This window comes from Taeniopygia guttata, chromosome 5, assembly GCF_048771995.1.
Source record: "Taeniopygia guttata chromosome 5, bTaeGut7.mat, whole genome shotgun sequence".
NCBI classification, from domain to species: domain Eukaryota; kingdom Metazoa; phylum Chordata; class Aves; order Passeriformes; family Estrildidae; genus Taeniopygia; species Taeniopygia guttata.
In genome coordinates this window covers 27,841,786-27,858,483 of record NC_133030.1, presented here as the reverse complement: position 1 = coordinate 27,858,483, position 16,698 = coordinate 27,841,786, and the positions used below count along the sequence as shown (strand labels likewise).

Below are 16,698 nucleotides of genomic sequence, written 5' to 3'. Positions count from 1 at the left end.
GTAAAAATAGCTACTCTCAGTTTTTGACAACTGGGAAGTCTTCAAGAGCAAAGCATGGAACAAAAGTTTGTTTTTATCCTTTTACATATATATGCTGTATATGATCTGTTTTTTCTAGTCACAGATCAGTTTGTTCCCCCAAGCAAGGAAGACTACATTAAACTGACTGTTGAGCAAGTGCTTGTGCTAACTGCAGCCAGAAAAAACATTGCATTAGCAATGTTACCACTCTTGGGAGAAGCTGTAATTTGTCATAGTAACCTTCTAAAGCACACGTGGAATATGAGCCATAATTTTGCCCTATTTTCCATAGCATTGTTCAGTGCAAAAAGTCAGTTGGGCAGCAGCAGCTTCGCTAGAACTGCCCTATCTGAAAAGAGCCACATGACAGCTGCCAAGTCACTGGTGTTCAAATTGCTTCTGCTTCCAGCACATGGCCTCAAAACTGATTGCCACGTGGCTACATTTTACACAGCAATTTCACTTTGAAAAATAATGGAAGCAACTTACCTGTTGGCAGAAATACCACTCGGAAGGAATGACAAAGGAATGAAGCGGGCACCACTTGCACTTTGGCACTCCAGGCAAATATTCTTGTGTGCCAGGTGGAGTATCTGACAATTGCATGTGTCTCTTAAAGGAGAGCCAACAAATTATTCAAGAACGGTCTTTCAATAAAGCCCGAATCATCTTAAGTCTCACATATAATTTAATCTGTTTGATTTAAGGGCACATTTCACAGCTGTTGAAACATCCCCCTTCCTGCCCTAAAGGGAAGACATTTTGAATTTCTTTCCTGAAGCAGGCACATTGAAACAAGGTATCGTGATCTTGTTTATGCCATATATAAAGGCAGATCACTCCCAGCCTCTAATGTTCTACTTTACTGCCCCTTCCTTAAACCCACTGAATCATAAATTCAATCTCCCCAAAAGCTTGATGTCTTTTGGTCATCCTACACATATACTCATGCCAGAAAATTATCTGTATTCTTTACTTCCGTTCCAATGCTCACTAAACATTAAGCCATATTTACGAATCTTGTCGAACATGGTCTTTAACAATTTGACAAAGTTACTCATCTGCAGTGTAATTTATTATCCTATCCACCCTTGTATTTTCTGCAGAACAAGATGACAGAGGTTTAATAACAAAAAAAACCCAAAAAACAAAACAAAAAAAAACAACCAAACAAAAAAACCCCAAAACAAAACAACCCAACAACAACAAGAAAAACCTGCCTCAGGAAGACTGAGGAAATATAAAATTTTTACTTGAATGTTAATGGGAGATTTAGGACATGAACCTGAGACTTCGACTTCCAGCAAGTTTTTTTGCCCATGGCTTTCTTCCCATTCTCTTTTTTTGTGGTCATGGGTTTCTGTACTGACCTAATTTATCGAGAATAGTACTCAAAAACCATAGCTCTCATATAGGAAAATTGTATACATTTACTAAAGCCAAATAAACTTGTGCAGAATCCACAATAAATTATGCACATTCAATTAAGTCAGGGATGTTGCTTTCAAGCATTTGTATAAGTAACCACTAATTACCCAACTGACCAATTTCAAAACTTCATTGTTTCTTAAAAATAATTTTAGAAAATTACTTCTTGCATGATGGTTTTCTGTAACATGGTTGAAAACAATGTGCTCCACTCAAACCTGGTTCCACATTTGGCAGAAGTGGAAGGCGAGCCGTCAGAAAGCAACATATTTTGTCTTTAAGTCTGCACAGTTTTCCTCCTCATGGACCAGAGGTGCCTAGTGTTTTCAGGCTATGACCGCTCTTTTCCCACCTTCCTTATGGCTCAGTGTTTCTTCTGTTGCAAGGGGATTACAAATGTGCTAAAAGACAGAAGCTCAAAATGGCACCTAAAGAGTTTTTTAGTGGAACAGAGAGTCTGCGGCTAGCTTCCAGGAATTAAACATCAGCTGTTGTCACAATCAAACACAGAAGAAACTAAACCAAATCTTTTTCTAAAGCTTGATATGAAGAAAATAAAAAAATCCCACAAAGAACACCTCTCCATAACTATCACTCTTAATACACTCCCTTGCTTCATACTGCTTAAGGGCATTGAGTCTCTTAAAGTATCCAGCTCACACTTTGACACCCAGTGCCAGCACTTAAGAAAACAATTCTTTTGCATTTCAAATAATTACTCTCATGTCCCAGTACTGAAGACAGAGTGCTAAGAAATGACACAGCGTACATTCTACCCAAAATATGTTCTTTGCAATTAATTACACTTAGGTAAGTTATTTGCACTATAAAAATACACTTAACGATCCACATACTACTGGAATGCAGCACACACATTTTAGGAAGACAGTTGTTAAATTCCAGGATTTTCCCAATGAGAGAGTTGCTGCCCACACCAGCAGTGGGCTACAGTAACAGAATTGAGCTTTACATTTTGCATTCAATTAAAAGACAAAACTTAAGAAACATATGTGCACTGTATATCTGGAGAAGGCAGACCTTAAAGAAATCACTCATTGGCAAACAGCCAAGTCCTGTTTGGCAAGCTGGGTAACTCCTATCAGTTTTCTTAAAGCAGTTTCACTATGAACAGACAAGCTGCAGCCTTGTAAGCCTAAGTAAACTCAGGCTTCACTTAGAATCTACTGTAAATAGAGTCATAGTATAAATGAGATTGAAAGGGACCTCAGGAGCTCCCCAAGATTAGCCTCCTACACCCAGCAGGATCAGAATCCTAGGCCACATTGCTCCAGCTTTATCCAATTGAAAACCACCAAAGATAAGCTCTTTGGGCAGCCTGTTCACTGTCCTCATAACGAAGTTCCACCACCTTTAATCACAACCTCTAGTTCCAAATTATATTATTGTCTCTAATCCTCCCAGAACCCACAACAATAAAAAGCAGACCACTTTCCTGATCACCTCTCCACATTCACTGGAAGGCTGGTATTAGTTCCTCCTGAAGTTACATCTTCTGCTACACTGAAGATTGTGTTTATGGGTAAAGAGGAAACATAACATGTATACAAGTAAAGCTAAGAATTTATTGTTAGCATATGGAAATCTTAACCCAATTAGTCTATTAGTCTAGATGTAATTACTATAGGAAAAGAACAATCATGCAGCTTGTGTACTTTTACACAGAAAATGCAGTAATAAACTTGTAAGACATATTTCTCCATTGCCCTCCTATTCAGGGGTTATTTTCACCCTTCTACTGTTACTCTGCATCTAAAAATCAACATCTCCAGACTGCTGGAAAAGATAACTTGAATCTATCAGCATCTGAAGGCCTTTGTTGGGAGGAATACATTGCTGCTTTCTTCTTCCTTGCTCTAGGATCTACCTGGGGTGGTTTTTATGTTTGCTAAAATGCTTTTACGTCTTTATTTTTCCTTACTGGCCTTCAGAGCCAAATATATATGAGCCATTCACATATGTTAGATGTGATTTCATTTTGCTGTTACTTCCTAAACACAATTTTGTCTGGTTCTTGTTCTGCCTTAAACAACCAAACCAAGACAAAAAACCCACCAACCAATCAACCACAAAATCAGAAAAACCTACTAAAAACCAAATCAAACAAAAAAAAAAACCCACAGCCCAAACAAGGAACCAAATCCCCGCCCCCCCCCATATTTGACTGCTGGTGAGTAACCACTCATCAATATAGGACTATGGGGTTTCCAGTTCCACACGTGTGCCCTATCATTAATCCGTACTCTTCTATTCTACATCCTTCGTTTCCAATTCTGAAGGCCTGCTATTATATATCATGCCCATATTTATCTCCACATCATTATTTTGGTCATAAATGTCTTATTGCACACAAAATATCTGCTTAATACTCCTAGATATATAAAGCTGCTATTATATATCATGCTGTTGTAGTTTGACACGGGAAAAAAAATTTTTTTAGGAGGAAGAGGTTAATTTGGATATTGACTAATTAGAAGTGGACATGCTTCTGAGAATACAGAGGTGTTAAAAGCAGAATTCTTAGAAGAACTCGCTCTCATTAGTTCTAGTTAGCGTGCAGTGCAGGACTCTCCCCTGCCCGGCGACAAGCTGGGTGCGGGAGGGGAAAAGCCATGTGGCCTTTAGAGGTAGGCTTAAGAGTAAAGAAACTAGAACTGGGCCTGGCCCCTTGTAGATGGAAGGGTGGGAAAATTTGGGATGTCTCTATTTCCTTCTTAAAGTCTCTCTCTCAAGAGAAAAAAAATATAGCAATAAGTTTTGTTAACAACATGCTGCAAAAAAGGAGAATGGGGGGGGCACAAGGTGCCCAGCCACTTGTGGGAGCCAAAGCTTAGGTAGCGAGCCATCTTTGAGAGTCGAAACTTTTAACCTTTCTTTAAAAAAGAAAAGCTTTAGGAAATTTTCCTCCTCCTCAGTTTAAAAGAAAAAAAAAGAAACAGCTTAAACCCTGAAATGTTAAAAAGAGAAATTCTAAGTAAGAAAAAATGATAGAGTAGCTTTCAGCTAGACTTTTTCTTAGTAACCACAGACTAAACCAATCTTCTCCTCCAAGAGAGACTGTATTTCAAGAAGAAACCAGTAAGCCAAAAAGACCATGCTTCAGCTGGAAAAAGACAAAAGTGGAGTGAACAGAGAAAAGTTAAAGAAGTTTATAGTAGTGCCCCTTGTTTTTAGAAAAGAAGAAAAGAAGAAGATCTCTGTTCTTAGACCCTCAGCCCCAGGGGGAAATGGGGGGGACTGTAGACCCAAAAATAAAAAACTAAACTGTTGTTTTTTCCCCTCTTAGCAGGACATCCTTGAAAAGAAAAATCCTAAAAGCAGTCTGTCCATCCATGCATTAGTAATAAAAGCACTGTACATAGAAATGAGAGGGACACCATAGCAAACTTTTTCTCCAAGCAGTGCCATGTGTGACATGGAAACACAAAATATAGCAACTGTGTTTCTTAGAGAGTCTATAGCACAAAAAAACCCTCCTCTCTCCCTCAATAAACTAAGTATCAATAATCTAAAAAGTAAAAACCTAATTAGAATCCAAATTATGTCTCACTGTAATTTATTAAAGTAGTAAAAAAAAAATGCTTTAGAAAGTTTTCATTTTAAATGTTGTATGTGTTTTTTCTCTTTCCTTTTATAATAATATAATAATAATAACTTAATAAAGGTTTTTTTGTTTATTATTAAGCTTAAACCTGCTTTGCTCTATTCTCAATCGCATTTCACAACATTCAATTAAAAGATTGCATTTTCATAAGGGCACTGGCATTGTGCCAGTGTCAAACCATAACACATGCCCACATTTCTCTCCCCATCATTATTTTGGTCATAAATGTCTTATTACACATAGAATACCTGCTTAATACTCTTACATATATAAAACTATGGTTGCACCATCTAAAGGTAAACAGAAGTAAAAGAAATTAACCACAGACACCCAGCCAGTTATAGAAATTGTAATAGCAAGGCTAAGTAAAACAAAGATACAGGCAGGCCAAAGGAAGTCCATCAGGGGAAGCATTATATTCCTCCTCAGACCCAAGGCCTTGCAGACTCAGTACTAAGCTTATGGCCTGTTACTAACAGCCATAATACACTATTGCAGTGCTTGTCATGACCTCTTGGAAGAAACTGAACAAGCCCTAATTCATTACCATCTCGGGGGCCTTTCACTAAATTTATTTCAGGTGGCTGAAATCTTCCTTGAACTGGGGAACCCAAAAATCAGACACAGTCTACATGCAGTCCCATATAAAATACCAGATACATTATCCAAAGTACTATCAATACTCACCCTGCCTTCTGTTACTCTATTTCTGCTATTTCTGAAAAGTTCCTACTTTAATTTACCTTCTTTAACTGCTCATTCTCTTAGCTGAATACTGCTTCTTCCCAGTAGAAAAAAGTATGCTAAATAAAGAGTCAAGTCTCCAAATGCTGGAGTTATGTGGATAATGCCTACCTGTTATGGCCTGACAGTTGGGCCACAGGACCCTTTAACATCTTGACAGATATCAAGGCATAAAGACCCCCCAGGTGAGTACTGAATGGCTGGCTTTCCATAGTGCTCTAGAAGTTTAAGATATTACCACTACAACTCTCCATGTTTACTAGCCCCACAGTCCAACTAACCAAGCAGAAACCTACGTTGGTGGCTGGGTTTTGTTTGGGTTTTTTACTCAGGTAATTCCACACACAACAGACTTAACAAATTGCTCATTTGAGATTCCTTCAGCTACTGAGTGTGAGAGGTGATCTAAAATCTGAAGCAATTGATGATGGTGGTAAGGTAAAACCAGCGAGTTCCAGATTAAAAAAAAAACAACCATATTTGTTTGGCTACTTAAGTATTCCCCTCTAAAAGATCAAGCTACTGTACTGAAAGTAAGACTGCATATGTATCAGTAGCCTAAGCACCTAATTTACAACTCACAGCAAACTAGCACTTTGCTAAGCAAATCTGTTACAGCTTTTGCCTCAAACTTCCAGCCTGCTCAGTGGTTAATCTCTAGGGATAATTTTATTTCACAGACAGCCCTCGCAGGAATCCTATAGGTGTCCACAACCAGGGAGTCTCAGAAAAGATGTGTACTGGGAAATCCTGCACTGCTCATCCTATGTCACCATGTCTGTAAGACAAATTCCGGGTGCTGAATTACTCTGCATGTTGTGAAAGGGGGATGGGGAGGAGGCAGTACTTGCAGAGAAGACAGACAAAACTGGAGAAAGTATAAAATTACTTATAGACTCATACATTAACTCAGATCAGAAAAGAGCTCAGGGTGATCCCCAATCCACGCTCCATCTCAAAGCTGGGTAAGATACAAATTGGATTATATTATTCATGCCTTAATTTAGCATTCTCTTGAAAACATCCAAAAGAGACAGAAAAATATCTCATGCAACATAGTGCACTGTTTAACTGTCCTAAAGGTAATTTTTTAAAATATTACATCTTGACAGAACTTAGCTTGTTTCAAATTTTGTCTATTGTGTCTCATCCTCACACTGAGAACCCCTAGGAAACCATGCTTCACCTTACTCAGTAGCTTCTTTTAAGTTCAGCTATATGATTTAGCATTTTTGATTACAAAAGTAGACTGGATTTCTACCAGACCAACAAAGTCTGTGTTTTAAGTGAGATGGAACAGAGGTGCAAGCAATCTAACCTTCCAAGAGGCTCCATTTGAGTCTAGTGATAAGGACCAACTCCAGATGTTAGAGAGTGATCCAAGAGTCAACAGCTGCTCTTGCAAAGAAAGAGGACTTACTTTTCATTATTTTACAATATGAGTATTCAATATAATAGTCCAGAGATAAATGAAGTGTCAGTTTCTGAAAAAACAAGATCCAGATAGGAAACCCTTAGCACCTCAGATCAAGGGATAAACAATCAACCTTATTAAACCAACAAACCAAGTTTATTTATATAAGTCTGTACAATTGTGATGAACTATGCTAGGACACCAATGAAACAAAGTAAACAAATCTCTCCCTCTCTAACAAGTGGGAGGTGTAGTCACTCACCTTTACATGCACTTAAAGGAAAAAAAGATTACAGCTTTCATACAATTATGTAACTATTCAAGAGTACTTTCTTCATGTCTTATTCTCAATATAAGAGGTTTGCATAATTTACTGATGGTTGCCTTCTCTGAAAAACAGAATTTTAGTAAAACCCAGAGATTTTGAGAAGGTTGCAGATAACTAGGACATAGTCCATCATTCAGATTGGCATTCCAAACTCACTGCATCTCCCATGTTTTCTTTCAGTTTTGTCTACTGAAGTTACTTGCAACACTGTATGGGTCTCAGCCACATCTTGGTGTTTTACAGATAGTCTTGCATTACCAAATGTAGAAGTTAACTAAAACTAATACATCAAGGCCAAGCATATTAAAAATACTGTATTTGGGTTAAGTTTACCTTTAGAGACCACTTGTCACTGCATCTCAGAGCTCTGAGGCATTTCTGTGGGAAAAATCAGTGCCTGAACTGTTTGATTTGGCAATTATTTCTGCAAACCGTTAGAGAGTGATTATTTTTAAAACTGTCTATTGCAAAGTAAATTTTCTACTTTTTTTATCACAAATCACTTTAGCTGTTGAAAAAAATCAAATCATATCAAATGCTTATCTACACAGTGAATCACGTTTCCTATGAAGTTATGATGGTACATCCCATAAATCAAATCTTAAAAAGTTATAGGTATGTATATGTGACAGCCTACTGTAACTCCAGAGAAGCTGCTAAAATAGGCCACCAAATAAAGTAGTCTATGATTACATATTTACAGAATAATCCACATGTTCTAGAACTATGGACTATTCAGTAAATAAGTACTGAAATATTTATATTTATTTGTTTACATGGTAGGCTTCATACGTTGATTTTCTTTTTATACACAGTTCATAGAATCAATCTGCACACATTACATGATGTTTCTTTAAAGCTACTGTTAAAAAAAAGGAAGAGAAAGTTAAGTAAGAACTAGATTAAATTTTCAATAAAAATCAAACAAGAAAGTATCAAACACAGGTTTTAAGATAACCAGTGTATGATTTCAGAAAAACAGCAGTGCTCTGACACAAGAAGAGCACTGCATTTTCCCTCTTTAGAGTCCCTCAGAAACATTCCTATCCAGTTCAGTGCTTAAGTTGTTATATATGTACTGGCCTGAGTAGGAACACACACGTGCTTACACGCTTACCTGAACGAGGGTCTCTAACCTTTTAGACTTCTCTTTTAATTTAGTTCTTAGTTTCATATAGTCAGTTGTATCTTGCTCAGAAAAGTTCTTTGTTAAATGTCACTTATATTTACATTTGATTTTTTTCTTTTTTACACCTGAGTGATAATTTAGCTGTCAATTTGTGCCTAGTCAAATATTCCATAAAGCCATATAATTCTTGTGCTTGTGTTGCACTTCACTTGTACCAGTTTATATATGAAGAATGTCCATCATCTACCTCTCATATTACCCACTGATCTTTCTATTATGTCCTTCCCCTTCCATAGAATGTGATTTTTAAAAAAATTATTGTTTATTGATAGAAGCCCCATTTAAATGGTTCAGAAAGCAAGAAACAAAGTAAGCTGGAGTCCATGAAGACACGATAACTTAACAAATATGTAATATTGAAGGCTTGGAGAAGAAACTAAAGCCCAACCAAATGAGCTCCCCAGGATCACCCCATAAAAAGCTACTTCACCCAGTGACAGCTGTAGAGTCTGGATGTGCTATAGATGACAAGTCCCACATTAAGAGCTGTGTACCTCTTTCTCATCGGTTAAGTGTAATTAAAAAAGAGAACATAAAGTTAAATAGCTATATCAGCCAAGCCATTTTAGTAAGAAGAATCACATTTAATGAGTTTCTTTCTTGCAATTTCAGATGCTCAAATACAGCTGGTAGAAATTCAAACAGCCGTAAAGAACTGTGACAGACGGATACAAATAGTACTGCAGCTTAAAAATGATAAAAAACACCTGAAAAAAAGTCACACAACCCTCCCAAAAAAATTTACACTTTGAACCTAGGCCAGTTTTTGAAGATTCCCTTCTCCAAAGCTAGGATGAAGGAGGAAGAAGAAGAGGGAGAAAGTGCAGATGACCTTCTGGCCACAAAGGTCTTGCGCCAATGTTTATTCACTGTGCCTGGTGGTGGTATGTAAGGGGAGATCACCAAGTGCTGATTCTGCGACTGCCAAGAGATTCCTATGGAAATCCAGACCTCAGGCTAATACTGAACACAGAGTGGACCAACGAGCTGCATCAACAAAATAAAAACAAAACTCAAACTAAAAGAAATGGGAAAACCCCAAATAGCACAGATCCACATTTGTGAGGGGAGCAGAGGGAAGGGCAAGAAGGGAGGTCTATACAGTAAATAGTTGAATGGTTTATGTTACAGATGACTGGCAGTTTTAAAGAGTCTTTTCCCAGCTCCATTGCTGCTCCAACCCAGAAGGGAAAACTGAAAAAGGGAGGAAGAAAAAGTAGGACATCATCATGGAGCATGCAGGATCAGAAGCAGCAGAGCGGGCATGCTCAAATAAGCCCCCGTCTCTTTTTGTAGTCCTCCAAGTTCAATGATCGCCGAGGGGCACCATCTTTTGCTGGAGGAGCCTTGGAGGTGATGGCCAGTGCCTTAGATTCTGTTGGGGACAAGAAAAGAGTAAGGACAAAAACTACAGGCAAACGATACATTTTTACTTATTGTTTTTGCTGACAACTTCACCACAAAATCATGTTTGGCTTCTCTAGTACACATCAGCTTAGAACTTCAGTTAATAATACAGGCAGTATCGGGGAGCTTATATTCATAGATGCAAGCACATACAATTTTGACTCTGTATGTTAATCCAGCTGTTAATCCAGAGACAGATAGTAAGCAGAAAAAGTCAAACATTCCATGTCTACAACACACATTTTTATCAGTCTCCAGATTCTTCTGTTAAGCAAGGAGACTGCTAAGGACTGTCTAAGGAAAACTGCATTCCTCATACTTCTCTCTCCAGTGTCCTTCAGTGCCTAACCCTCATCTGCTTGCTAACTCTCAAGTTTGTAACTCACTAGCTGTTACACGAAGTCTCTTGTTCTTGAACTTCTGCCTCATTCTCTAGTCTTACATGCAGAGTTTTCATGTTGATCTAGTTTGGAAAAACTTCTCCTGCTCTTGCTTCTTGAGAAGGTTTGTCTTTGTGCATTCTTACAGTACTTACTAAATTACCGTCCTCCAAGAAACTGCCTTCAACTAATGAAAGAAATACTAAAACTTGTGTGTCACATTGCACTGGTATACTCCTCCCACTGGAAAACAACTTTATAGGACACAAGAAAATAGCTTCAAATTGCACTAGGGAGGTTTGGACTGGATATTAGGAGAAATTTCTTCACCAAGAGGATTATCAAGTATCAGAACAGGTTGCACAGTGAAGTGGTTAAGTCACCATCCCTGGAGGCATTTAAAAGAGGTGTAGCTGTGGCACATGGGGACCTGTTTTAGTGGTGGATTTGTGAATGTTGAGTTAATGGTTGGACTCGATAATCTTGAGGGTTTTTTTAAATCAAAATGATCCTATGATACACAACTGTTCTTGTCACACATCTCCAGCTGTCAAAGCCAAGATAAAAAGGAGGAAGAGCCTGCAAGTTTGTGTCTATTATCTTCACTCACTGGTCAGTGTTTTCATTCCCCTAAAATTTAGCTTCAATACCATCTGCAAAGTCTGAGTTAGGGAACAGCAACTTGGTAAAGCAGCACGTTCAAAATCAAGTAATAATACCTTATTCCCACAGTATGAGCACAGCGGACAGAACAGAACACATAGACACACAGAACAGCTTATCTGTTGTTGAAAATTATTAGACAAATTAAAAAAGTATGTATCAAGGTAGCTGCCAACACTTATTAAATATAACACCCATCTTTCCCCCAAAGATTATGCAAGTCATAGATAATACAGACTCAAAGAGCATATTAAAGCCCACTCATTATCTCTTTCTCTTCCTAGGCTTCAAATCAATGATAAGGGGATATGCAGGCTTTTAGTCTAACACAATCCAGCTGTTCTTGTTTTCTCAATGGATGTCACTATCACACAGCCCCTCCTCCTCAGCTCAAGATACATGCCAAGATGGTAAACAGAGTCCTTACTCCCATTTTCAAAAGCCCACCAAAATTTTTGAAATAATTATTCTGGAAGAAGTAAGTTCTATCAAAATGGGCTGGACAATCACATCCCCAAACTCAGATGGGAACACCTACCTGAACTGGGAACCTGAAGATCAATCTTTACATCAAAGTCATGCACTTTGAAAAGATCTTCTGAGAGGTCACTAGCTGATTTAGAGTTCACATCTTTATCTTTTCCTTGACCCTGAAGTGAAAACTACAGGTAAGTCTCCAAACCTTATCTGGCCATACAAACAGAGATAAAAATGTTTTTTCCCCCTCTTCTGTCATAAACATATTTAGTGTAGCTTTCATACTGCTAGAGCAACTTAAATTTCTTTTTCCATTAACCAAAAATCTATTGCTTTTTTGTGATAAATCTGTACAGGATACACTGTTCTAGAATTGAAGTACGCACACCTGCTATTACTCACAAGCTTCATAGAGCAAAACGGTGAGGAACATAACAGAGACCAAAATGGAAACTTACCTTATTTATGTCCTTTGGAGCATCTGGTAACACACCAGATCCATATTTTGCATTTAGCTGGGCAAGGATGGCAGCTTGGACAGCAGGATCTCTGGACTGCAAAGGTGAAATATTAGGCAAAAATAAAAAATTACTGCATTTAAATTTATAAAAGCTTGAACTACATTTTGTTAAAACAGTGTTCATATCCATGAATCTAAAACCTTAAGAGACTGTATATTTGTTCACCCAACTTTCAGAATCTCAGAAGGCTACTGAAATCCTCCTGACATTATCTGACAATAACAAACTACAAATCATCTTCTGAAAGAAAACAGAAATACATTTCCTGATTATACGGTTCTGTGACTACTCTTAATACCACTGTAATATGTATTTGCTTTCAGTTTACAGTTCTGGCTGAAACACAGATAAGAAATCTATAAAAGATTATTTTCTTTACCTAATAGTTTTCTAGCATAATAAAGCTATTCAGTTACAATTCTTCTCTACTAAAGAAGTATTTCAGAAATATTTAATTCAAGCCCTGCAATATAACTTTCCTTTTATTTCCTTGCTGGTTTGTGGAGACTGATGAAAGCCAACCTGAGCAGTTATTTCTTTAGGTACCTACACCAGAACCACATACTATTCCAGAATAGACTTCAACAAGGCCAGATTACTTAGAAGGAGGAGGTGATCACCTTGTTACTCATTACTTATATATGGAGGGACTGCAGTAGAAGGTTTTGCCACAGTATCACATGGGAGGTTTGTGTTTAACTATTTCATTCATCACAGGCCCAAAATGTTTATTCTCCTCTCATCTTTAACTGATCTTTCAGGAAACTTTCAGCAAATTAAAAGTGAAACTCACACCTAAAGCAAACTGTATTCCCAGAGCTAACTAGATCTGAGTAATTTGACACAGATGAACTCACGACAGGAGTCTCAATCATGGTTGCTTTTGCAGTACATACCCACATCACTTATGTCCTTCACACTTTGCTTTAAAAAAGAAGAGGGACCAGGATCTCACTCAGCTGTATCTCACACTGGCATTCAGGGCGTTAATAGCATATGGCACAGTCGGTAATTTTTGTTCCTACATTCTGCATTACACTGGTTTCTGTTTTTCAACAAATTGCCTCAACTGAACTTAAGTCTTACACTCACATTAGACACTATTGTGGGCTTGCACTGCCGCCTAGTAAAGGGGTCCATTTGTTGGTTTTTCATGCTGTGACTTTCAGCCTGGAGAAGAAATAGCACATAGTTTTACAGAGTTTGCAACTTGCACTCTTTTAAATCCTCCCACACCCCCCATCCATGCAATTACTCATCTGCTATATACACTACCAAGATAAGAGAAAAACCAGAAAACAACATTAGAGATAAGAGAGATTTTAATGCACCCACCATCCTCTGCATCACAGGACAAAACTATCCTTATTGCATGCAACAACAGAAAATAGGCACACAACTCTAAGGACGGTTAATGCTTACGCATTTGTTAACAACCTTAACTCCTCCTCAATAAAAATATAACTACAAAGAACCCAGTATCTCCTTCACTGTTTTATTATCTGAAGTCTCCTTTATGAGGAGACTTATTTTATTTCCCATACAAAAAGCATTAAGTCACTCTTATAGTGACTAATCTGCTGATAACTGAATTGAGCAAAAGGATAAAGCAATGTGCTTTCAAATCATGTCATTTTCCTATATGAAAGATTTTACAGATAATTTAAAAAAATTAGTGATTTTGCCATGCAATTATCCCTCTTTGCATCATTTCATCTCTACTTGTAGAAAAGTATTAATTCAGCACTATTTACCACAAGAGCCTTCTCAGACTCAACGATATTCCACTCTCTATTTCTCTGGTTGATGTAACTGCAAAATGGAAAAAAAGGAGGGTGTGGGAAAGAAAAAGAAAGTGACTGTCATTTATCAGTCCCTACACAGCAAAACAGCTGAAAGCATTCTTGCAGCTTCATCCTGACCACAAATTACTCTTATTGCAACACAACTGCCCCCTGGGGTATACAGAAGAGAGTTTACATTTTTGACAGTTTTAACTGCAAGACAGATACAAGAAAGTGAAGATAGACAGGCACTAACAGAGCCATTACAATATACATTAACACACTGTACTGGAAAAAAAGAAACAAAATCCTCCAGTTAATTCATTAATGCATTAGTTTCTTTTTTAAATATTGTTTGATACTATTTAAGAAAGAAAATTCACAGTATCTGCTTCGTACCTGATTGCAGAAATATTTTTTGTTCGTTGACGATCCAGAGCCTCTGCTCTCTCTTCAAGTTCATTAAGCTGATCTTGAATCTGCTTGGCCTTATCTTGGTCCCCCAAATCCTCAGCCATAGCCTTCAACCAAAAAGTAACTCATTAGGCACTACTCTCTACCCAGAATTACTCAGAGAGACAATGGCTATATCCATGAATCAGTCAGCCAACCCTACTCCAGTCGTGAATGTTCTTCCCTGCATGGTAAGAGTACAACAGAGCTACACTTTCTTTAGAGCGCAAGGCAAAACTGGATTTCTTATTCTGAAGAACTCCGAAAACCCTTACACTAAGGAGGATGTAGGAACACTATTCCCAGCATGAGGAGGACAGGTCAGTTAGATGATTTAAGTTACAAGTTTTATTAAAATTTAACATCCCCATTTAGCACATCAGGAGAGGAATTATTTCCACAGCTGCCAGTTGCCATTTACTTCAGGGAGCGGAGAGTCCCGAGGCACGACAACAGCTTGTTCTGCCACCTGGTGACAACAGAAAGCAACCGCACTCCTGTGACGGGAACCTAATAATTTACGTGTTAGTGTGTAGTGAAATAGTGACCACAAAAATACAGTTAAACCAAGGAACCAAGAAATGTATATTATTACAAACTCTTGGGTTTTACTGTATATGAAGCTTTAACGTCTCGAGAAAGACAAACAAATTTTGGTTCTATTTGTGCAGTCCTAACTTCAGAGATACTTAAGACTGCTTGTTTTCTTCACTTCTTGGCTTTGGCTTTTATGCACTGTTAGGTCTACTTGTTCCAGGAAGAATACAGGTAAAAACAGTTTGTGGCAAGTAAACCTTTCAGTCACTTCTTTTTTTTCAATAGAAATTACCAGGCATAAAGTGACAATTCAGTTACCTCTGAGTAAACAATATAACACAACTTCTGCTATTCCTGTCTTAAAATGAGAAAATGAAATCAACTTCCAAACATTACAAAATACTCTAAAAACAAAACCAAACAAAACCAAACCAAAACAAAAAAAAAAACCAAACAAAATGGACCAAAAAAAAGCAAAACAAGAAAAAAATAAGAAAAAAGGAAAAGTTTCTGAGGCAAACCAGTCTAAGACCTTGTTTAATGGACACAAGAAGAGATAGGGGCAATTGCCAACAATTTAAACTAAAAAAACAGGAGTGCAATAGCTGACTGGATTCTGAGTGTTCTGATCCCAGCAATGAACCTTGAGAACCACCTTTCAGCTGCACAGTAGGCTCACAGTTGAGCCCACTGCTGACCTCTGCCAATCCAGATGAGCTCCAGTTCTTTGAAATCAAAGACTGCATTAAGTGATGACTTTCAGGCATCATCTCATCTCTCACCTTCTCCTTTAATAGCTGAGTTTTCTTCATGGCATAATTTGGAGGTGCTTTTCTGAACCTTTCCTTCTCTTTCACAATCTGTAAGATGCAGAGGAAACAACATGAATATGCAAATACGAAATCTCTATTTCAGTACTTGAACATTAGAAGCAACAGAAGAGTATCACCTAAGAAATTTATTTATTGCCACTGAATTTGACATATGCTCTGATGGTTCTGTTTTCTAGTTTGTGCCTTTGGTAATGAGTTAAAGCTCCATTCTCCTCACTACCTACAAAATCCTGCAGCTAATCACCTTTGGTCAGTACCAAGCAAGAACAAGACTGCAAAACCTGTGATAAATGCAACTACCATGATGCTGTCAAGATTTTCAGAACTTGAGAGCTAGGTTGCCATACTCAGGAGTTCAGAGATATGCAACACAAGTTCAAGAGGAGATAACAGGGCACAAACGATGAAGAATAGGAGTGAACACAAATCAACAGCAGGATCACCAAGCTACTTTATCCAATTATGAAACTTCTTTTTGAGCCTTTTACTTTCTTCTTGGAAAGCAAATAACATGATCATTTTGCTTTGTAACTGCTACTGCATGAATTCCTATCACTTTTAAGTACTGACTCAGCTTCATTATAATGCACCATTTTACCTCTTCAATGTCCTGATCATTAAACTTGTAGTTGAGGGCTTCTTTGATGGACACTTCCTTCTTGTTTATCTCATCTAGTGTGGGTAGCTGCATCCCAGCAGAGAACATCTAAACACAAGACAGAGTTACTTTTCACTTAAAGTATGCTTGGCAGAAGGCTGCTAAGAAGAAACTAAAGTCTGGCATACTTACTGCTTCCTTCCACTTCATAAATTCACTTTCAGTAAATTCCTGATTTGAGACAAACTCCAAGCGAAACACACGTGAATCACTGCCATGCCTGCAACAATACAATGTAA

The 16,698-nt window shown here is 37.8% G+C and overlaps 1 protein-coding gene across 1 annotated transcript in view; it reads right to left on the bottom strand.

The window, feature by feature from the left end:
• Positions 1 to 7,363: 7,363 nt before the first annotated feature.
• Positions 7,364 to 16,698, bottom strand: part of RTF1 (RTF1 homolog, Paf1/RNA polymerase II complex component) — a 29,399-nt gene continuing 20,064 nt past the window's right edge. The window contains 9 exon segments of the mRNA XM_030274317.4: positions 7,364 to 10,121; positions 11,735 to 11,846; positions 12,132 to 12,227; positions 13,287 to 13,364; positions 13,949 to 14,006; positions 14,378 to 14,499; positions 15,751 to 15,828; positions 16,400 to 16,507; positions 16,592 to 16,679. Coding sequence (XP_030130177.4) covers positions 10,015 to 10,121; positions 11,735 to 11,846; positions 12,132 to 12,227; positions 13,287 to 13,364; positions 13,949 to 14,006; positions 14,378 to 14,499; positions 15,751 to 15,828; positions 16,400 to 16,507; positions 16,592 to 16,679 — 847 coding nt within the window. The 3' untranslated portion in view covers positions 7,364 to 10,014.